Genomic DNA, 24,764 nt, shown 5'->3' on the forward strand with positions numbered 1-24,764 from the left:
TGACAGGATTTGAACTCCAACCCCTCCTCTACAAACTTCTAATATACTACTGAGCGTTCACATGTAGAGTACAGCTGCTTGATGCACTCTGAGTACAATAAACGAGTGTAGGTGCTGTGGCTCCAGTTTCCAGGAACCTCCACTTCTTTGGATTTGCCCTGGTTGTTCATACCCAGATGTCTTCCTTCCCAGAGGAGCAGTGTGAAATAATGTAAAGACTGTCTGAAATATACAAAATGGTAAAGACACGATGTTCACTAAATGAAGAGTAGAATGATTTCTTCGACTCCAAAAGAGATAAAAGGTTCATATCACAAAATAAGAAACGTACACTGAAAAGTTTCACATGTACAGGTTATGGTTTTAATGGAGCCGTACTGAATGAACTGAAGTTACAGCCATGAGGTATGAATTTATAAAGTTTATGTGACCTTTATTATAATTGATATTGACTAAGCATTATAACATTATTACATATGAGATAAATTTGATATAACTATCTTGTAATTATATCTGTTGTTACTATCAGGTTCACAATTGCTGGTTCATGACATTCGTACACTTTCTACTGCATAAGTGTTAGAGGAGCTTCTTTAAATTTTGAGATGTGATATGTGACTTGCAACCCTCTGGGAACACTCATATCTCTCTGGGGAGATACCTTCAGGATGGAGCTCATGTAGATATCAGGCAGAATTGTTCCAAGCCCCCTTATCATGCCTAGCCCTAAGGAAGTACCTGGTTGTTTATAAATATTTCCATATTATAATTTCGTAAGGAGAGAAATTCCATGATCTTCCTCCCCGGATTTCCCAGCAGGAAAGGAGTCAAGACCGAACTGTCATAATATACTTCCTTTTGGCGCAGAGCTCCCCCTTTGATAATCTCCAGGGCACATTCTTCCTTTGGAGATGCTTCTGCATTGTATATCCCAGCAGTTCCTGTCATGGCTGTTTCTGTAGAACGACAAGAGAAGAGTGGGGTTATCTAAGACTAGCAGAGTCTACACGATAGAAGGCCTGCAGACACCAACAGCTTAGCTTTTAGGGGCTGTTGGCCAGTGCTTGCTCGGCAAGGTCCACGGGCCCTGGTAGGAATACGTGGAGAAGACTGGGTATGTTTAGGGCCTATTGGGCAAAGAGAGGCTTAGTGTTCGTATGGGCCTCGTCTAACTGGATGAAGATTTGTGGAGGCAGCTGGAGGTTACTTGTTGGGAGATTTGAATCACACTCCTCTCTTGGGTGTTTTGGCTGGAGTGAGGGAGTAATATGGGGAAGCAGAATGAGGATAGAGGTCATGTGATGGGAAGTGTCAGTGGGCAAAACCAGAGTGAGGTGTGATAACGACTACTGATTTGTAAAAGGAAATGACGGGAGAGAATCCAGACCTTTGCTCCCTTGTCAACACCAATCACTTTCACTTAGAAGGAAACTCTTGTTACCTGCTCTCTTCCTCCAGGTATTCGTGTCCTTCTTGCCCAGCTTCTGTCTCTCTCTCCATCCTTGTTTCATTGTGTTTCTTTGTCTCTCTCTCTCTCTCTCTCTCGTTCTGTAACTACTACTCAATTTACTCAATTACTCTTAAATAAAGTTTTCTTTTAAAAAATTTTAAAATTTTTATTTATTTATTTGGCTACGCGGCATGCGGGATCTTAGTTCCCCAGCCAGGGAGAGAAACCATGCCCCCTGCAGTGGAAGTGCGGAGTCTTAACCACTGGACCACAGGGAAGTCCCTTAAATAAAGTTTTCTTATCATACTTGCCACATGTTTTAGATAAACTTGCATTTGGACTTAAAGAAAAGTTGTAAAAATTGTGCAAAGTTTTTCCTTATATCCTTCAATCACAACAACATAACCATTGTACAATTATCAACAATAGATATGATAGAATTGGAACAACCTTACTAATTAAACTGCAGGCTTTAGTTTTTCACTAATATCCTTTATATATTCCAGGATCTTATCCAGGATTTCACTTAGTAGTAATTTCTTCTTATTTTCCCTCTTATCTCTGACAGTTCCTCAGTCTTTCCTTGTCTCTCACGGCCTTGATACTGTTGAAGAGTACTGTTCAACTGATTTGTGTAATGCCCCTCAATTTGGGTTTGTCCACTGTTCTTATAATTAGAATGAAGTTATGAATTTTTGGTAAGAATACCCCCAAAATGATACTGTGTCCTTCTCAGTGCATCATATCAAAGGGTTCATGATATCTATGTCTTATTACTGGTGTATTATTAAGGAGAACAAACTCACATTTGATAAGTCTCACATAGGAAAGTAATGGCCGTTGAGTTTTCATGAGGACATAAGGTGTTTAGAACAGGGTCATATTACGAGTGTGGTGTCACTCAGCTCACTTGGTGGTCAGAATGGAAAGAAGGGTCAAAGAGCAGTCAGAGGCTCCACTAATGACAGTGGAGCCCCTTCATTAAAGGGAGAATAGCACTGTCACTGGTTTTCAGTGCATGACACATGACGATATCAGGGAGTTCAGCACCCTCTTTACCCACAATGGTAAGAAAGACAATCCATCTACAGGCCATTTATTCCAGTCTCTTGACCTTACCTGTGTCTATGAGGCCAAGGATACAGAGGGTGATCGACACATTGACATTGGTCACTGCGTATTCCACCCTGATAGAGGAGAAGAACCCATCCAGAGCAAACTTGCTTGCAGAATAGGCAGCAATAAGTGGATTAGCTGTTTTCCCTAAATGATATAGAGATGGGTTAACACGGGGACCTATTTCAACTCTGACGGAGCTGATCTGTGTTTTATCAGTAGCAGGATTGTAACCCCTGTGAAGTCCTTTTACCCTTTGAATCTTAGTTTTTCTCTACTCCCCAAAGAGATTATTATGCTGTGTTGAATTTCTGAAAGAGAAAAAACATTAAGGTATCAAAGAAACTCCCCTTGATGAGACTGGGATGCAGTGTGGAGTGGGCTGCAGGAAAGCCTTCATTGAAGAGGGATTAGTTAGATTTTTAGTAAAGATAGTAAATATGTGGATTATGAAAGACCCATGTAATTCCACAGCTGCTAACTTTTCCACCTCTGACCCAAGAGCGCTGGAAGGGTTTGGCAAGGGCTGTCTACACAGAAACCTATCACTGATTTACTCGCTATGCAAGGGGAATGAAAACTCCTGTCTTTGTTTTCTACTCCGTATCACTTTTCTTACTTTCATCAGCCTGGTTAATTCTCACTCAGGTTTTTGGAGGATATGTGGACATATGCCTGATAGCATAACCTATTCATTATACCCTTTCCAAGATGAGAGAGTAGTGGTGTCCTGAGACCTTAGACTCTTTTCTCAGCGTTATTATAACAGCTACTTTAAAATCCGTGTCTGCTAATTCTAAAATCTGGGTCATTTAGGACTGATATCCATTGATTGCCTTTCCCTCCTGAGTATGGGTCACATATTCCTCTTCTTGTATGTGCAGTAATTTTTCATTGTATCCTTGATATTGTAAGAGTCTCTGGATTCTGTCATATTCCTCCAAAGAGTATTCATTTTTATTTTTTAGTTTTTGGTAGACAGTTAACTTGGCTGAAACTCTGTGTCTCTTGCAGTAAGTACCAGATGAAATCTCTGTTAATTATTTGAATCTTAACTGGGCCTCTTGGTATCTACACTGCCCTGTGAGTATTTCAGGGGACAAATAGAGATTTGAGAAGGGTTTACAGACAGAATTTGGTGCTCTTTCCTTTCTGGGATGTCTCCCTTCACTTTCCAGCTGCTACAGAAACCCCAAACTCTTCCTTCTGCTTTTACAAGGTAGTAAGATGGCAGATTTCAATCCTAAAAATGACACTGATTGGGGTCTGCCCTTGAGCACAAGCTACAAAATTGGGAAACTCATCTAGTGTCATTTCCCTCTTTCAAGTGCCAACAACTCTCCAGTTTCTTCTTTTGATTCTTCTCTTCAGTGCTTTCAATGGTTGTTTTCTGTATTTTGTCTAAGTTTGTTATCTGGAGAAGGTTGGTCTATTAGGTATTACCCTGCCATTATTGGAATTGGAACCTCTGTGAGTTTTTAAAATATAATGAAGTTTCCAATTCCATTCTTCCAATGAAGGAAGAATGATTTATTCAGTAAAGATGCTGGGAAAGTTGGTTAACTAATTGGAAAAAATTGTTAGCTCTTTGTTTTATGTCATATATCAGAAAATGATACATGGAAAATTATGGCAGGTGGTGTTGTCTACCCAATATCCATTTCCCTTTCTTTAATAAAAGAATCTAATTTTGTTCAGGATAGCAATGTATTCAGATAAAAATATTTACTTCTTCAAGATTCCCTTGCTCTTTTGGGTAGTCATGTGATCTAAATCTGGCCAATGAGAAATCTAGTAGTTGGGGTCTCCAGGAAAGATATTGATTACCTGATAAACTAGATGGATTCAGGTGACATGCAGCTTTTACATTTTGCCCTTTCTCTTTTTTTCTAAGTAGACTACAGATGTGATGCCTAAAATTGCAGTCGTCATTTATGAACTTGAGGAAAAGCTGTATATTAATTATATAATTAAGGATTATAGAACAAAAATGTGGAATGAGCTTAGATTCTTGAAGATATAGTAAGTCCATCAAACCAGCCCTGAACTTATTACCTGAGAAAAGGAAATCCTATTTAGTGTTAAGCCATTTTTTTAAGTGGAGTTTTTGTTACATGCGCAGCAGAATGAATCTCCTGACTGATGAAAACATTCAATCATAGAAAGATAATATAGGCAAACACTTACCAGATTCTCGTTTATGAAAAATCATTCTAACATAAAAGTAAAAAAAACAGGTAAAGGCAAAGAATATTTTATTATACAAAATGTAAAATTTCTATATGCCAAAACGGTAACTATAATAATTTCACTATAAAGATAAAGGGTAAATGATAAACTAGAAAATCATTTTCAACATATTAGTCAGACAAAAGCTTAATATCATCAATCTTTAGTATATAAAGAACTCTTAAAAATTCAAAAAATACAAACAAATCTCTGTAGGGAAACACTCCATCCTCAATCCTCAATCATGAGTTTTGGCTTGAGATAACTCTACAGTCAAGTTCCAGGAATGGGTGTGTAACACAGGATGGCCAATCAGAGTTTCTGATACCACTGGGTTACTGACTAGTCTAAGGCTGGACCAAAGACCCAAGCAGGGCATCAAGATACATTGTTGTTGCTTAACAAGAAATCAGTTCCCTTTTCTTCCTCTGTATCAGAACCCCAACTGAATTCATGTTTCCACCTGTTGCAGAGACTGCAGTATTCTCTCCAAATATCTTCTGCCCCTCTTCCTTAGCAGTAGAATCCCGGATTTGTAGCTGGGCTCTGTTATCTGGAATAAAGTCCACACTTCTCAGCTTCTTTCAGCCAGATGGTGCCAAATGACTAAGTGCCATCCAATAAGTTGTACACAAAAGTGTGTCATGTGATTTCTGGGATATGTCCTTAAAGGAAGAAATCAGTCTCTCCTTTCTCAATCCTTCCTCCTTCTTGGTTCCTGAAGGTTGACCCCAGAACTATCATGGACCTTGAAGTAGAAGCCGTATGTTGAGAATGGCAGAGCATTTAGAGAAAAGGAAGGAACCTGGGTGACCGTGGAGCTGCCATCCTAGCTCTATACTGCTTACCTCTAGACTTGATTTGCCTTTTAACTTATTACATCCACTGTTATTTTAGGTTTTCTGTGTCAGAGAGCTGCACCTAATCCATGTTGAGAGTCTCCCTCACTTTTATGTAGCCCATGTGCCAAAGGAAAGCTGATACCATCTCTAACTCTAGGGGTGGCTTGTATGATTTATTTAATACCATCCTCCTTGCCCATGATTGTTACTGGAATGGGCATGGGGCCCAGTTTGGACCAATGAGACTTGAGCAGAATCTTGTTGGAGTATCTGGGAAAGTGCTTTGCCCTTGTGGGAGAGTTTCTTAAAGTAGAAATCCTGTTTCTCTTCTGCTGGACATTTCCGTGTACGGATATGGGGGCTGAAATTGCTACATCTATCTCACTGTCAGCCTGAGGATGAAGCCACACATGGAGGAGAGCAGAGCCAAGAGAGTCACGGGGACCCTGAGCTTGAGCCAAGTCAGTTGCCTGCCCTGCATCTGGACTTCCACTTATGTCAATAATTTTCCTGTTGTTTAAGTCAAAAATAGATCCAAATTGTTTATAAGAATAGCACAATTGTCAAAACTATGAGTTCTCGAGTTAGATGACCTGGGTGTGAAATCCCAAGTATGCCATTTCTTAGCTGTAATATGTGGATAATAATATTACTAAGCTGAAGTAATCCATGTAATAGACTTAGGACAAACTGACACTTAGTAAATGCTATTATTAGTAGTATTAGTATTTCAAATAGGTGAGAAAAGCATGAGCTGTTCCAAAAATCACGTTGGAACAAATAGCTAGCTATTTGGAGAAAAGAAAAATGCCATTCTAATAAATAAATTCAAATTATATTAGAGAATATATGTGGAAAATAAAATAATAAAATATGTGTGAATATATAACCTCAAGGTAAGAGATATTCTTTTCGTGGTACGCGGGCTTCTCAGTGCTGTGGCCTCTCCCATTGCGGAGCACAGGCTCCGGATGCGCAGGCTCAGCGGCCATGGCTCGCAGGCCCAGCCGCTCCGCGGCATGTGGGATCCCCCGGACCGGATCCGGGGCACGAACCCGCGTCCCCTGCGTAGGCAGGCGGACTCTCAACCACTGCGCCACCAGGGAAGCCCCTGTTTTGTATTCTTGATTACGACCTAGGTAACGATCAAAATAATAAGGATTCTAAGTTGTTTTGCAGGAGAAAAGGGACAGATTTTTTTTTTTATTGTTGTTGTTCCTGAGAGGAAGGTGAGAAAAGAGAGAAAGGGAAAGAGGAAGAAAGGAGAGGGGTACGGAAGGAGCCATGGCAGAAGAGTTTTTGAAAAATTCATCAGATAGCTGTATGGTTTCAAAAAACGTTTTAAATGGTGAAGAGAAATACTGAATTGACATAGAGATGGCCAACAGGCACATGAAAAAATGCTCAACATTGCTAATTATTAGAGAAATGCAAATCAAAACCACAATGAGGCACCACTTCACACTGTTCAGAATGGCCATCATTAAAAAGTCTACAAATAATAAATGCTGGAGAGGGTGTGGAGGAAAGGGAACCATCCTACCCTATTGGTGGAAATGTAAATTGGTACAGCCACTATGGAGAACAGTATGGAGGTTCCATAAAAACTAAAAATAGAGTTACCATGTGATCCTGCAATCCCACTCCTGGGCATATATCCAGAAAAAACTCTAATTTGAAAAGATACACACATGCCAATGTTCATTGCAGCACTATTTACAATAGCCAAGACATGGAATCACCTTAAATGTCCATCGAGAGATGAATGGATAAAGATGTGGTACGTGTGTGTGTGTGTGTGTGTGTGTGTGTGTGTGTGTGTGTATAAAATGAAATATATATACATATAATGAAACGTTACTCAGCTATAAAAAGAATGAAATAATGTGATTTGCAGCAACACGCATGGACCTTGAGATTATCATACTAAGTGAAGTAAGTCAGACAAAGATAAATATCATATGATATTGCCTATATGTGGAATCTAAAAAAAAAATTCAGATGAACTAATTTACAAAGCAGAAATAGACACACAGACATAGAAAACTTATGGTTACCAAAGGGGAAAGGTGGGGAGGGATAAATTAGGAGTTTGGGATTAACATATACACACTACTATATATAAAATAGATAACCAACAAGGACCTACTATAATACAGGGAACAATACTCGATATTTTGTAATAACTTATAATAGAAAAGAGTCTGAAAAAGAATAGGTATATTATGTATAATTGAATTACTTTGCTGTACACCTGAAACTAACACACACACACACACACACACACACACACACACACACACAAAATACTGAACTATTAGACAGGGGTCAAGATTGAACAGACTACTGAAAGTTTTTCATCTTTATTATGAAAATTATGCATAAGGTACACTTTAACCTAACTACCTATGGGTACTGTCAGTTTTTCAGCTGAAGGCTGTCGCTGTCATTGACATTCATTATAACCATATTTCATTTCTTAAATTTTGTGACCTGCCACTGATCTGCAAACCTTTAAACCAGTAGTTCTCATATTTAATTCCCATAAGCACCATGTGTCAAGAACACGCAGTTTTGAGCCCACCTCTTCCTCAGAGTCTTCTAGTTGGTGTTTTGGGGTAGAGGCTGTGCTGAAGGGTTCAGTAGGAAAGAGGGTCATAAACCATATCTAGGGTGGTTTTAAAGGTGGATATGGGAGCAGGAAAGGTATGGCGACATAAGCTTACTGGACCTGATCTAGGAACTTACAGGAGAAATGGAGGGGGAAGGTCTTTGGAAGGGGCTGAAGTCTCTGACAATGATAATTGGATGAGCCGTCAGTAAATTATGAGCTGTTGGATCTCTTTAAAGCTCATACTAGTATGATCAGGGAAAACATCGGCCCCAGATCTAAAGTGGATATTCAGGTGAAGAAACATATTGGACTAACCAGGAAACTTCACCTGCAGGAGGTAAGTTCTGAGCTCTGCTTTGATGAAAGAAAGTGCAGGAAGGGCCAGGTTGGTGGGGGAACGGTTTGTACAAAGACTAGGGGTGGGAATGAGTTAGTTACAATGAAAAGCCAATGGAACAAGAAAAATAACAACAAAGTTTATTATATTTTCTCCTCTGTAGAAGTATAGGCTTATAAGCACATATCCAAAGCCCTTAGGGCCTGATGTGTTATGGAATTAGTTTTGGAATTTAGAAGATGGTGTGAGGCTTATACAGTGTATTCCATAACACTCCCAGTAGGGCCTGGGGAGGCATCCTGTAAGCAAACACATTATAATTTCTGCACTAAGATATTTGAAAGTTCATACAGAGATAAAGGCTTTAAGTAGCCTCACTTTAGTTCAAGTTAAATAAATTACAGTAAGTCCCTTACATACAAACGAGTTCTGTTCCGAGAGCGCGTTCCTAAGTCCACTTTGTTCGTAAGTCCAGCAAAATTAGCCTATGTACTCAACTAACACAATCGGCTATATAGTACTGTACTGTAATCGGTTTATAATACTTTTCACACAAATAATACATAAAAAACAAACAAACACAAAAAAAACAACGAAAACATTTTTAATCTTATAGTATAGTACCTTGAAAGGTACAGTAGTACAATACAACAGCTGGCATACAAGGGCTGGCATCGAGTGAACAGGCAAGAAGAGTTACTGACTGGAGGAGGGAGAGGAGGTGGGAGGTGGTAGAGCTGAAGGATCGTCAGCAATAGGAGACGGAGGGCAAGCTGCCATTTCACTCATGCCCGACGTTGATGGCACAGGTTCTGGCTCCTTGGTGGATTCAGTTCTATCTACCCTCTTGAAAAAATGATCCAGTGATGTCTGGGTAGTAGCTCTTTTTTTTTCTCGTCATAGATGACACGGTGGCATTGGATTGCATTCTAAATGGCTGCTGCAACCTTCATGTACCGTTCTACATTCGGGTCCTGTGCCTCAAAAACTAACAGTGCCTCCTCAGATAAAGAAAATCCCCTTGCCATTTCCTGCATCGTGAATCTCTTTGGTTCTTCAGTTACTTCTTCCTCTTGTCTCTCTTTGTCCTTTTTCTGGACCTTCAATACCATCAGGTCCTCATTAGTAAGCTCCTCGTGTTGCACATAAACAGTACTGTACAGTAAAGTACACAAAAGCACAACCACTTGTAGAGGATGCATGTATGTAGCAATGTACACCAGACACGTGAACTAACTTACGTGACTGGACATTTGAATGCATGTTCTCATCTTTGAAAGTTTGCAACTTGAAGGTTCGTATGTAGGGGATTTACTTGCGTATAGAATTAATTATTTAAAAAAAATCCTTGGTTTTCGGAGTTTTTCTTTTACTCCACAAAACTTTTTGGATATTTGGAAATTGCAGATAAAGGATTGTAAACCAGTCTAGGCTCGCTAAAGGAAAGCTGAAACATATCAAAAAATAAAAAAAAAGAGGAAAGAGGAAAAAACCTCCTAGGTTCTCACGATTCCAAACAATCTTGGTGCATTTCGTTAAAGTCTGTTTTCTCTTCACAGCACTATTCTTAATCATCTCCCCACATAACGCTAATTAGCTTGTGTGAGGAAACCTTTGCATTCTGCTCTAGGTGAAATATATTTCGAAGTTTCAGAGAGCTGAAAAGGGCAAAAGCCCTCTAAAAACACAAACTTTTATTTTTCAAAAAGGATCTTTGAGCTAAGGGGACCTGGTCAAAATGGAATAAATAATATGCAACCGGATGTTAAAATATGACTTTTCCTGCTCCAATTTCAGCTGAGGTTCAAAGACTGAGAACATAGTAAATGGCAAAAGCCTCCATATTCTGAAGGGAGGTTCCAGACTACCTGTGCACCTTATGTAGGATGTGGTAACACAAACAAACCCCCCAAAACCCTAAACATAAAATCTAGTTTGCAACACGTAGACCCTTAACCATCCCAAGGGAATAAAAAGGGCCGAAGGTGAAGAGGTTGGAAAGGACAGGCGTTAGGGAGAGGAAAAGAACAGTGTCTCAATGAGCTTCCAAGAAGAAGGGGTTAATCCTTGTGAGAAGAGCTTCAAGGGCACCTCGTGGAGAACTTGTCCCCAGGAATTTGAAGGGCACTAAGGGCTGTTTTTTTTTTCGGTACGCGGGCCTCTCACTGTTGTGGCCTCTCCCGTTGCGGAGCACAGGCTCCGGACGCGCAGGCTCAGTGGCCATGGCTCACGGGCACAGCCGCTCCGCGGCATGTGGGATCTTCCTGGACCGGGGCACGAACCCACGTCCCCTGCATCGGCTGGCGGACTCTCAACCACTGCGCCACCAGGGAAGCCCAGGGCTGAGGTTTGACCCAACCTGAGAGGCGCTGGTTACGGGCAAGGCCACTGCAGAGCTAGTGCAAATTGTGTCGTACGTAAGGGAACTCTCCCTGTGGGGGGCCTGAAATCCAGCCCACACTCTGCTTGCCAACCTGCGGGTCTTGTCCCAGGGCTCATCCCTTCTCCCCTAGAGTCATTTCCAGTCCTGCCCAAAAGGACAGCCCTATGTGATTAGTGTATCCGCCTGTACTCCCACTGTATTCTCAGAGTCTGAGGGAAATGACATAAGCAAGTACTGCCCAGCGCACAGGAAGAACTCTCAGTATCCCAGCAAGGACCTCCAAAGAACCCGTGAAAGCGCCCAGTGGAAGAGTCAGGTGTGGTCATCCTCCCAGTCCAGAGAACATGAGCTTTCAACATGCACTGTGTCCAGAGGAGACTGATGCTGTAATAGCTGAGTACCAGCCAAGGAAGATCTTTCCTACCCTGAACTTTTCTTCCCTGCATCCTCCCTTTCCTTTTATAGGAGAGGCTAGAGGGAGCCTGATGAGCAGGGAGATGCGGAACAGGAGGAAAAGTTGAACACATGTCTCTTTCCTATCCCAGGTCTCCTATGACAACAGGTTCAAGCTTGATGAGGTCATTACAAATGAATGGACATTTAATTACTGAAGTGAGACCTTTCCTGAGACTGGAAGCAGCTGGAGGATATTTTATTATCCTAGAGTGTTGCCATCTGCCCTCAATCACAGCCAGGTTCAGAGAAGAACTCACCCATAGAACAGGTCTGAAGGAAAGAATAAGTTTGTTTTCTGATTGCACCTTACGAGATCCACCGTTCAACCATTGCTCATAAAAAATATACCAGAATATGAACCTAATTAAATCAAATGAATAACTGAATGAATGAATAAATAAAACAAACAAACAAACAAATAAATAAACTGTTCTAATATGCATGACTCAGTCATGAAAGTGAAGGGATTAGAAGCCCGAGTGCTTTTGGTCAGGGTTAAGTTTGGGTTTACGTAGGGAGAATGGAGCCTGCAGTGAGATTTATCTTCCGGGAAGTTTTAGACCACAAAGAACCAGAGCTATGGTGACCGTATTTCCTGAAGCAAAATATGGGACACGGAATCTGACAAGTAAGAGTGCAGACTTGGTGATAAATGGGACAGACTGCAATTAGCTCTGTCCCAGAAACGCAGGGACTTAGCCACTGTAGAAACAGCAAGAGCCAGAGAGCTGGCAGATGAGCTGCGCGCTGGAGCTTGTTAGCTGAGCAGAAGAGGTCAAAAGCAGGCCTCGGTGCTTTTGTTCATCCACTCCACACCCTCCATCCCCAACTGCTTTGCTGAGATTTTGAAATGATTTCCATTCCAAAGGCAGATTTTAAACTACTTTAATTGAGAACTCGGAAGAAAGTGCACAGGATTGAAAAGCTTCATTCCTGCATGCCCTTAGACTTTCAGAGTGACCCCAGGAAAATGTGCCACATCCTCTGTTGAGCAAGCCCCAGCTTGAGGTTCATCATGCCTCAAAGCCTGGGTCCTGCCCAGTTTTTCTAGCTCTTCCTAGAATATTTTTTCTCAGCTAGGACCCTCATGGTCTAAACTCTTTAGTTGTTTGGGTTGAGTTGGGTGCTAAAGATAAATCCATCTCTTTTCCAAGCTTTGGTAACCTGAGGTGTCTTCATAGGTATTGAGACAACCCACAATTTATCCAATAATAATTGAAATAATGGGAATGGATGGGATTGTCCAGGGAGAGTACGTCGGGTGAAAAGAGACACAAGGGCTTACAATGGAAAGAATCCTGAGGAAACCAACAAGACAGAACTGAGACAGGCAGTCAGAGCAGCTAGAGGAAACCCAGGGAAGGATTTTGGCTGAAGACAAGAGAGTGTATGGTGTAGAATCAGCACAAAATCCTGCAGAGATGAGATAAAACCTGTAAAATTTCACAAGGCAACTTTGGCAAGAGCATTTCTGTGCAGGTACGGGACCTGGGAAATGTAGCTCCTCCTTAGGTCCTTAGCACATCTCCTAAGGCAAGAATAAAAGAATAGATTTTAAGAACCCCCATAGTTGAAGGGTGGACCCAAACCAGTTCCACCAGCATCACCTCATCTCCCACAGAAAGCCTAAGTAGTTGTACTTGGAGAGAGGAGTGTTGTCAGTGTCCTATGTGTTCATCCACCAGAGGTCAGTTCATCCACTAAGGGTCAGGTTCATCCACCAAGGGTCAGGGGAGGCATTTGCATTGCCTTCATCTTAATCAGCATGAGAGGGACTTCAAGAGGATTTTTTGGAGACCTTTACAAGTATCCTGGAGTTTGGGGATTGGTATCTGACACACCTGGAAGTCTAAAGGCAAGAGGCAGGGCTGGAACTGCTCTAGCTTGAGAGTGGATCTGAGTGCATTGTGGGATCAAATATATCCACACACAGCAGGCTTCCCAGAGACCTGGGAAGGGTGAAGGGGGACTGGCTTGGTGTCACCTACTCAGGGATGGTGGGTGGACTGGGTCAAGAAGGCTGGATTTATTGAAGCCCTGGAGCTGAGGAGGACACTTAAAGGAGTGAGCTAGAGGGACCACTGTTCATGTCAAGGGGGTCTCCTGCAGGGGATCTCTGAGGAACCCACAATAAAGCCCCACAGAATCCACCCTCACTTCCTCCAAGTCAATAGAGCCCTAAGATGGGGATTTTTTTTCTTTTGAAATAATTTCAGATCTACGCAGGGGTTGCAAGAATAGTACAAATGACCCACCCCTCTTCCTGAACTATTTGAGAGTAATTGCTATAATTTAGGTAGTTGCTGACCTGATATCCCATCGCTCCTGGATATGTTAGCATGCATTTCCTACACGTAGGGACATTCTCCTACATAACCATCTAAATGAAGAAAGTAATTTATAAGTTTCTTAGAACTGCTGTAATACATTACAATAAGCTGGATGACTTAAGACAACAGAAATGTATTTTCTCACGGTTCTGAAGACCAGAAGTCTGAAATCAAGGTGTTGGCAAGGCTGCACTCTTTCCAAAGGCTCTAGGGGAGGGAGCATCTTCCTTTGCCTCTTCCAGCTTCTAATGGCTGTCAGCATTCCTTACAGCTGCAAACTCTGCCTCTATCTTCACGTGGACCTCTCCTTGTTTCCTTCTGTCTTTGTCTTCTCTTCTGTCTCTTATAAGGACACTTGTCATTGGTTTTAGGGTCCACCCAGATAATCTTGGATTATATATTGCAAGACCCTTAACTTAATCACACCTGAAAAGGCCTTTTTTTTTCCAAATAAGGTCATCTACACAAGTTCAGGGAGTTTGGATGTAGACATATCTTCTGAAGGCCACCATTCAACCTACTCTATCAACATCGATGTATCCATTTCATCTAGTCCGAAGACCCCATTCAAGTTTGTCACGTGTCCCGATGATATTCTTTATAGCAAAGGATTCAATCAAGGATCACATGTTGCATATAGTTGTCATGACTCTTTAGCTTCCTTCAAGCTGGAACATTCTCTAGTCTTTCCTTGACTTTCATGAGTTTGACACTGTTGAAGAGTATGCCAGTCATTTTGTACTGGAGTTGGTTTATCCTGGATCATGAGAGCTGGTTGTGCAATTTTCATGAGTTTTGCAAGCAGGTTGATCTTGATATGGCTATCAAGAGATTATTTACACCATGGAAATGCTACCAAGCAGAGTTCTTAATGTTCCCCTTCTAAAGAGCTAGTGGGTAAACATTTACCAGCTCACTGCACATGAATGTCCCTCAGTTTGGATTTCTCTGTTTCCTATGATTTGATTCAGGCATATATTTTTGGCAGAATCATACAAATAATTATCTTCTTTTCACACTGTATCCCATAAAATGATACATGATTTCGATTTATTCCATTACTGGCGATGTTAAGTAACTTTGATCATTTGATTCAGGTCGTGTCTGTCAGGTCTCTCCACTGTAAAATTACTCTTTTTTTCTCCTGTAATCAATAAGTATTTTGTAGGATGGTACTTTTTTTGTTTTTTAAAAAATATTTTAACCATTTTTAAGTCTACAGTTCAGTGGCATTAAGTACATTCACACTGTTGTGCAACTATCACCACTTTTTATCTCCAGAGCTCTTTTCGTCTTGCAAAATGGAAACTCTGTACCTATTAAACAATAACTCCCCGTTCCCCTGTCCCCTGAGTCTCTGGCAACCACCATTTTACTTTCTCTCTATGGCCTTGACTACTCTCAGTACTCATAAGTTTAATCATGCAGTATTTGTCTTTTTGTGACTGACTTACTTCACTTAGAGTAATGTTCTCAGGGTTTACCTATGTTGTAGCATATATCAGAATTTCCTGTCTTTTGAAGGCCGAATTGTATATATGTACCAAAATTCAAGTTGCTTATCTATTATCTGTTGATGGACAATTGGGTTGCTTCCATGTTTTAGCTATTGTGAATAATGCTGCCATGAATGTGAGGGTACAAATATCTCTTCAAGACTCTGCTTTCCAAACATATTGATTCACTGTGTTGTACACCTGAAACTAATATAACATTGTAAAGCAACTATACTTCAACTTAAAAAAGGAAGGAAAAAAGAAGAAAAGACTCTGCTTTCAATTCTTTTGAGTATATACCCAGGAGTGGAATTTCTGGATCATATGGCAATTCTATTTTTAATTTTTGGAGGAACCTCCATCTATTTTCCACAGCAGCTGCAACATTCTACATTCCCACCAACAGTGCACAAGAGTTCCGATTTCTTCACATCCTTGTCAACAGTTGTTATTTTTTGTTTTTGATATAGGCCATCCTAACAGTTATGAGGTGATATCTTCTTGTGGTTTCAATTTGCATTTCTCTGATAATTAGTGATGTTGAGCATTTTTCATATACCTGTTGTCCATTTGTATGTCTTCTCTGGAGAAGTGCCTATTCAAGTCCTTTGCCCATTTTTCAATCAGGTTGTTTTTTTGTTGTTGGGTAGGGTGGTACTTTGAGACTATGTAAATACTATGTTTCTTATTAAACTTTTACCCACTAGGTTTAGCATCGATTTATGCTTCCTGGATAAATTATTACTATGATAGTTGCCAAATGGTGATTTTACTAATTTCATTATTCCATCTATATTTATCACTTAGCTTTTTATTGTATGGGAAAACCTTCTTCTCTCCCCATTTATTTATTTATGTATTTATTTATATCATTTTGAATTCTTATTGTATGTAATGGTTTATAATCTGTTATTATCTTTACTATTTATTTGAATGTCCCAGTGGTCCCAGATTTGGCTAGTGGGAGCCCATGAGAAGTTTCTGTGTTCTAGTAATGTGTCTCTATTTTTCTTTGAGCAGTTCTTTACTTACAGACACAACGAGATTTTCGGGTTCATCTTTCTGGCCATTGTCCTCGAATCAACCTTTTCTCCAGAAAGTCTTGGTTTCTTTTAGTGGAGAATGATATTTAGAAACTAAGATCTGGGTGCTAAGTGTGCTCCCAGAGCCTCTCAGATGACAGAGCTAGGGAATATATGCACTCATATATAGACACATATATCTGTATTTCCATATCTACCCATGTATATTAAAAACTATTGATTCATACCAACACCTCCAATTCCAATTCAACATCACTGGCTTCATTCTAATTTTCTTATTTTCATATTTATAACTCCAAAAGTGAGAACCTAGCTTCTGTTATCCTCAACAGATACTACTTATTTGATTAATGATCCTGTATGTGAGTATTCTTCGGTGGCTTCTGTGCCCTCTACGTGGATGCCCTCTCCAGTGTACCTGGGCTCTGACACCCCCATGCCAGGCTACACAGATGCCCTTTTCACTCCACATTGGCCTGCTCCATTGCAGCCCCCTTGCACATACCCTCTTTGCCTCTCTTAGTTCTGACACCCTGTGCCAGCTTATCCAAAGGCTATGCAAGCAATTCAGACATGTCTACAATTGCCTACCTTGCTTCTAGCCTATCTCTGCCTTCCCTCAGCATGGCTTTGCTGATTAGACCTGAGTCAATGACTGTACCTCTCTAGGCTGGTCTTCATAAATAATTTGGGGGGTTGACTTATAAAATTCAGCTGAGCCAGTTAGACACCCCTTCTTTGGGGGAAAGTTTAGAGTTGGAGAATTGAGAGACCAAGAATGTTGGCAATGGGGTTGAAGTCAAGAGTGCACTGAGAACTGTCATGCTGAGAAAGGACTGTAACAGCCAGATTGAACTCTGTCTCAAATGAAGCAGAGTTTAATAGGGAGAGAAGGAAGAGGAGCAGATGTGCTGAGGGAAGCTGGTATGACCTGACCATGCTACCTCTGGGATATCCCAGCTGCAGTTCCCCCAAGGCCAGTTGTCTCCCTAGGGATGGACTGAGACAGATGTGTGCCCAGTGTGGGCCAGTAATTTGGCAGCCCTTCAAATAATATTCTTTAAATATTGTTCACATTTAATTATTTAGTGAGTACAGGGAAAGACTAATTTTCTAATGCTATAAGGATTTATTATATACACTTATTACATGGAAGTTCCTGAACCAGACAACTTCATGGAAAAATGTTAAATAATTTAAAACTCATGTAATCAACTCAACTCTGCCATACGTTAATCGGAATCTGACTTCAGGCACATGTCCGTTGCCTATTTTCAGCATTGGTAGCTTTGCTCGTAGGTGCATAGACACATTGAAAAAAATCCTACAACAAATGTTTTTGTGCATACATCTATGACTGGATTGAGGATTATTCCTTGACAGATTCTTAACATTATGTTTGCTGGGTGTAGTTGGAACCGAGCAGAACCCTGCAGACTCCACACTACCCCAAGTACAAGAGCCCCTCTATGTCCCCTGCCTCTTGCTTGTAGGAAACCTGAAGTCTCCCAGGCCTCCTACAGTCACAAAAGAGCAGGCTCGAGAAGTCAAAGATTAGGACAATAGAGTCACAGACTCAGTGTCTCATGCACATTCCTGAGCTGTTTTTCAGATGCTATGACCGCCGCCAGAGGACATGACATAAGCTGCTCCATCTTGATCAGTACTAAATATATGACTAATGCAATTCCAAGAACTGGCCTCAAGAGAATGGGATTAACATTATTGCTCATAATGATCTATATCTTTGTGGTCATCAAAATAATTATAGCTTGCTCTGCCTGTATATGTAAGTGGGCAATTAAACTTGTCAGCAAAGAGATGCTACAGACCCATGCTGATATCTTCAACTCTGAAAATACGGCACCCTATGCGAGCATGAAGAAGTTACGGAAGATGGACCTTTGCTCCTAATCCCATAGAAATGGAATGATGCTGGACAGTGGGGAACTGAAAGCAGCTCTTTTGCCTCTTTCCTGTTTGCCCATTTCTGTTCCCGTCTAACCTTGAAAGAACCTAATTATAAGAATGAGATCACTAGACAATTTAAACTAACTTCTGACTTATGTGTTCCTGAATGCACACCATGCCTTGCCTAAGCTGTTGATTCTTTTCCTAGATGAAAAGAATTAAGAATGGAGAATTAAGTGGTTAAAGAGTGACTAGCTCTCTACCCCCAATAACCCCCTTAGCAATCCTGCAGGCAGAACACAAGGGCAAGATAACATCTGAAGAGTCAGCCAGCCTGCATGTACGCAATGGAGAATGATGCAGAACCCAACTTCCTGCCTCGATGATTCACTGGGATTCTTCCCCCGCTTTTTCCCTTTAAAAACTGTCATGGCTGAGCAGATTCTTTGGAGTTGGTCTCCAGACATGAGTCCACCTTCTCCCTAGATTGCTGGCTTTTCTGATTAAAGTGACTTTCCTTTCTACTGACACTTGCCTCTTGAATTATTGGCTTTTGAGTGGCGAGCAGCCGAACCTGAGTTCAGTAACAAAATGATGGGAACACTTAAGGCTACATATTGAATATAGAATATTCATATTCTACATATAGAATGCATATTGCTAGATTGCTTTAGGTAAGATGAAAAATGAAGGACTAGACTTTTAAAAATCAATAGTGAAACCAGTTAAAATGAGTAAAAAACTATACCCTTTCCCATCATCTCACACCTACTTTGTGGAGTTAACAAAGTTTGCAACGATTTACAATGTTGTAGGCAAACAATAGACCAAACCAAACAAGAAAAAACAATACCTCCACCCGCTCCATGGTATTTAATAGTTTGAATTTGGTGTTTTAGTACTTTCAGTCATTTCAATTTATTTGTTTACTTGTGAGATGGAGTACAATCTCTGTCGTCCTGAAGTCAGTCATCCTGAGAGGTGAAATACTTTGCTTTTGGTTACCATACAGAACCTCATCCCTTACTTTTCTTTTTTTTTTTTTTTTGCAGTACGCAGGCCTCTCACTGTTGTGGCCTCTCCCGTTGCGCTAGCCGCTCCGCGGTATGTGGGATCTTCCCGGACCAGGGCATGAACCCATGTCCCCTGCATCGGCAGGCAGACTCTCAACCACTGCGCCACCAGGGAAGCCCCCTTACTTTTCTTTAACAAAGTTATTCTAACAAAATTCATACCAAGCTTGTTGCACAATAAGCAGTTCCAAAGTGTATAAAATGTAAAAGGCCCTTTCTTTAGACACAGTTGAGCTCATACTATATATACTGTTCTCTAAATTATTTTTCCTTGAACTTATGATTTTTATAGTCAGTATGCATAAAAATTTATGTAGTATTTCACCACCATTTAGAAATCTGTCTAAATTGTGGTGTATATGTAGGTTGTTTTTAGTTTTTTTATGACCACGAACAATTCAGTGGCAATCGGTTTGCACTGGAATGTGGGCTCCAAGGTGACAGGGGCTTGCCTTGTCACAGGGCCGGCATCTGGAACTGTGCCTGGCTCAGAGTGGACCCCCCATTCATATCTTTTGAATAAATGAGTGAACGTATTTGGGGAACATTTGTGCAAGTTTATCTGTAGAATACATTTCTCAGGTGTAAAGTGATGCTCTCTCTCCCCAGCCTGTCCTTATGTTTTTAAAAGATTTTTTAAAATTTTAGATGGTTTTATTTTTTAATGTTTATTATTATATTTTTAGTGTTTGGCTGTGCTGTGCAGCATGTGGGACCTTATTTCCCCAACCAGGGATCGAACCCACACCCCCTGCAGTGGAAGTGCAGAGTCTTAACCACTGGACCGCCAGGGAAATCCCCTGTCCTCATTTTGAAGTAGCTTAAGTGGATTTCTCCTCATTGAAATCAATGCTTATTTCAAGAGGAATCCTCCTTGGGTCAAGCTCAACCATCTAAAGCTATATAGTCACACCATGTCAAATTCACTTTTCACTTTATTAACTTTAAATTTAGCTGTGTCTCAACAATATACCTTTGTCAAAGTTTGCAACAAGAAGCTGCACATGACATTGATTTGCTGTACATATTGTTAGAAAAGTTTTGCTAACATCTCAATGGACAAGGACATAGAAAAACAACCCACAGAATAGAAAATATAAATAACCTATAAACATATGAAAATTCATTCATTCATTAATTACCTGACTTTTATGAAATATCTACCACGTGCCAGGTGCTGTTGTAGGAAATAAGGAAATAAGTATAACCAAAAATAGAATACTACTAAGGAAAGAGACAGATGGGCCCCAGGGCAAACGATTTGAGTTTGTCCCTTGTGGACAAATACTCCAAGACGGGAATAAAGGGCAATTGAGAGAGGAGGCTGGCACCTGCCCAGAGAGAAGATGAGACCACATATTCCTCATTCTCAAAGTCAGAAGACCTCCCTGACTACACATGTGCAGAAAGGCTCCTTGGAGGTCAAAAAGGGAGTGATGCCAACTAACGTTCACTACCCATAGGCCTCTTCGGTAGAATCCATCTTGGCTAAGAGATGTGCGTGCACACATGGGAAAATCCTGAGCTATACCAAATATGGACTTTGAACCAGGCAAATCAGAATGATTGGCCAAAGGAAATCTGGAAGAAATGCACCATAAAAGTGATTCAAACTGCCACAAGGACACGACTCTCTCTCTGAGCCTGCCCGTGTGTCTATCCACACGTACTCTTTTTTCCTCTTAATAAATACTTTACTTGTTTCACTACTTTCTGTCTTTGTGGGAATTCTTTTTCTGCAAAGCTGTAGGGCCAGGGCCTTGTCACTGATCATGGGTCTAGTGGCTAGGAGTCAGTGCTCTTACCACTGAGAGCCAATCACTGGCCGGGAACTGAAACTCTGCTTCAAGCTGCTGCAGGACGAGGCCACCCGAGATCACTACTGCTCTCAAGGGGACAGGGACCTCACATTCCATTTCATAAGTAAACAAAGAAATTCAAATTATAACCACTAAATGCCTTTCTCCTTTACTTACAAAATTGTCAATGGCTGAAAACTTTATTAACTCTGAAAAGCAGGTGTGAGATGAACACTCATATGTATACTCGGGGGGGGAATGGGACATGATGTTCGTGTTCATTTAAACTGGTTTTTATTTTTATATATTTAAAAAGTCAGGTCCTTTATTTTTCATTTTATATAAAGCAATTCAGAAATATGTACCAACAACCTTAGAATTGGTTCCATCATTTCACCCAGTAAATCTAGTACTAAGAATTTATCAAGGAAATAATCATCAACCAGGCCACAGATTTATGTGCAAGATACTTGTTTAGAATTTTTAAAATACATTGAGAGTAACTGAAACCAAGTCCCCCTTAAACTGAGTTCCCCTGCTGAGTTAACAATCTTTCTATCCAACACTTTATTCCCTTTCTTGTCCCACCCTTGTTCCCCTCAAGATTGAGGAGCATCAAAGAAAAGGGGGAATTGAAACCAAGCATGACCCTGAGGGGCATTCCTGGGGCCTTCCGTGTCCCCAATTTCTTGTTTGTAGAAAAAAATGTTTTCACCTGTTAGGCCTTCCCCAAGTTCCAAAGTGCAGACTCAAGCCATTAATGATTAGGACAAGAGTCACAGGACTCCTATTTCCTCCTGAAGGGATATAAGTAACAATCTGATGCATATCTTTGAGTTGTTCTGCAGGAACTAAGCCCCTCACTCTGGTGGAGGATGATGACTACATGCTGACCAAAAGCCTGTGGACCCCAGACTGTTGGAACCAGAAGACTGATGATTGAGAGCTCAGAAACATCACCCTGTTACCTCACAATCAACCAATCAGAAGAAGGTCCTCAAGCTGATCGTATGACCCTCTCCCCAACACTGTCTTTAAAAACCCTTGTTTAGGGCTTCCCTGGTGGCGCAGTGGTTGAGAGTCCGCCTGCCGATGCAGGGGACATGGGTTCGTGCCCTGGTCTGGGAGGATCCCACATGCCACAGAGCGGCTGGGCCCATGCGCCCGCTGACCCTGCGCATCCGGAGCCTGTGCTCCGCAACGGGAGAGGCCACAACAATGAGAGGCCCGCGTACCACAAAAAAACCAAAAAAACCAAAAAACCCTTGTTTAAAAGCCAATGAAGAACACGTTCAATCCCTGGTAGGGGAACTAAGATACCGCATGCTGGCCAAAAAAAAAAAAAAAAAAAAATGCCAATGAAGAGTTTGGGTCTTTTGAGCACACACTGCCTGTTCTCCTTGCATGGGTGACCTGCAGTAAACGCTGTACATTCCTTCACCACAACCTGGTGTCAGTAGATTGGCTTTGCTGTGAGACAGGTGAGCAGACCTGAGTTTAGTTCAGTAACATAACCTAAATATCTGGCAGTAGGAAAATAATTGTTCTGTACCTATATGTACCTAGAAGGAAATTCTCCAAAATATTGTCATGAATATGGATGATCTTTATTTTCAGCTTTGTGCTTCTCTTCATTTTTCCAATTTTCATAATGTGTGTGTATGTGTAGCTTTTATAATCCCAGAAACATTTTTAAAAAGTTGTTAGGGGCCTTGCTAGTTCCATTATTTTGTGCCTTCAATTTATAATCTTTTATGAGAGGTTTATTTCAGAAATTATTGGCTTCCTGCAGTGCTTCCTTCTTTTGAATATAATCTTGTGTATATACTGATACTATTTTTTTTCTTTTTTTTCCTTTTTGTTAAGAAACTCAAGAGCCAAATTAGAAACTTAAGCACAGCTTCTATGTTGAGTTTAATTTTGGTGTTTTTATATTCTTCTTTTCTTAAGACCTAGTTTTTTATTTGGGTGTTTCCAAATAGAGTGTATTTGTTGTAAGCCTTTTGAAACTCCTTGGTGAGTGAACGTAAAGGCATGGATGATGGTATAACCCTGCTATTTTTGTCAAGAACAGTACTTGAACAAAAATAATGGTGCAGCAGGGTTAAGGAGCCATGACTACTTAAGCTCTTCCCACCCACCCCTTTCAAGGGAGTAAATGGAGTAATGGTCACATGGATAGCCTTACAGTGTTCTCAACCTGCACTAAATTGTCACTGTCATCAGCAGGGAGTCTTCTCTTCCCCTTTAAAATCTCCAGTCACCCCTCCTGGGGGGGCAGATACAACACTGAACTCCAATGTCGAGTGCATCAAGTTGTTTCAATCCTCCAGATTCTGACTGAGCCCAGTCTCCTGAATTCAGGTAACAATGTCTCCTGAAATTTTTATGTCCAGGCTGTTGATTCTTACTCTGATCTCCTTTTATTTTTTATGCTTTAACATTTTTTATTAGATTTGTTTCTGATTGCATACTTAGTACAGACAACTTGGAAAATATTTTTTTTTTTTGCGGTACGCGGGCCTCTCACTGTTGTGGCCTCTCCAGTTGCAGAGCACAGTCATCCAGACGCGCAGGCTTAGCGGCCATGTCTCATGGGCCCAGCCGCTCCGCAGCACGTGGGATCCTCCCAGACCGGGGCACGAACCCGCATCCCCTGCATCGGCAGGCGGACTCCCAACCACTGCGCCACCAGGGAAGCCCGGAAAATATTTTTAAGAAAGAAAATTTGTATAATTCCATCACCCAATATACATTTAACTCCAGTTGCCTTCCAGTTTTTTTATATACATAAATATTTTGTTTATAAAAGTATGGCACACTGTTTTGTAGCATGATTTTTCTATTACAAATATTTTCCCATAGCAATGAGTGTTTTTATACAGCAATACATATAATAACATCCATTAATGAATGTACCAAAACAGTAATCTCAATCCAAATCTATACGCACACCAGCCTCACCTCCCTGTGTTTCTCCCTATGCCCCTCCACACTGTCCAAATCTGCAGCACTCCCCCATCACGTAAATACCTATATCCACATGCATACACTTCCACTTACCTTGGAAATTGTGGTCCCTGAAAATTATTTCTGAGGTAATCAGGTTTAAGGGTAAAAATTCATCTTTCTTAGAAAAATTAGGACAATTGGGTGAGGGATAAACTACCCCATTCTACTGTATTTCTTAGTCTCCTTTGCATCCTAGACCTTGGTTGCCAACCTCTCCTCCCCACTCAAGTTATATCCATACACTAAGCATTGATTTATCTTTTAGGAAAAAGTGTGTGCCAGAGGTGAAGGTGGGGGATGAGATTAACACCTGTACATTCTTGTCTTTATGCAGGGCAGCATTTTGCATATTCCAAATCCTGTTAGTTGATCTGTGTAGTTGAGAAATCTGTTTCTTTTTTCCTCTTTGTAATGTAGAATTCTTGAAATAGGTTTGGACTGCACAGCCAACCCTCAACCGACAAAGTTTAAGGTCCAACAAGAGACTTCATGCGTTGGTTTGAGTTTTCCCACAAAAGCGTTGTCTTACAAGGTATTTGCCTCTGGCTAGTCAGCTTATAATGAGCCTGAAATACTACACATTTGTATAAAAAATAGTATGAAACAATGCTGGGAATGAGTAAACCAGGAAAGGAATACATTTGAATAAGACTTAAACTTAAAATATATATAT

General features: G+C 40.8%; 1 protein-coding gene across 2 annotated transcripts in view; it reads right to left on the bottom strand.

Annotated features, from left to right (window-relative positions):
* Positions 1–342: 342 nt before the first annotated feature.
* The window catches only part of HSD11B1 (hydroxysteroid 11-beta dehydrogenase 1), a 45,524-nt gene continuing 21,102 nt past the window's right edge, over positions 343–24,764 (bottom strand). Inside the window, exons 6-7 of one of the 2 annotated variants that reach the window (XM_024750997.1) lie at positions 2,570–2,713; positions 343–956 (exon numbers count right to left, since the gene is read on the bottom strand). In XM_024750997.1, the coding sequence (XP_024606765.1) occupies positions 727–956; positions 2,570–2,713 (374 nt within the window). In that variant the 3' untranslated portion in view covers positions 343–726. The remainder of the gene's footprint in view (positions 957–2,569; positions 2,714–24,764) is intronic. The other variant, XM_024750996.1, reaches the window with a different exon arrangement.

Source organism: Neophocaena asiaeorientalis, unplaced genomic scaffold, assembly GCF_003031525.2.
Source record: "Neophocaena asiaeorientalis asiaeorientalis breed wild unplaced genomic scaffold, Neophocaena_asiaeorientalis_V1.1 scaffold67, whole genome shotgun sequence".
Lineage (NCBI taxonomy): Eukaryota > Metazoa > Chordata > Mammalia > Artiodactyla > Phocoenidae > Neophocaena > Neophocaena asiaeorientalis.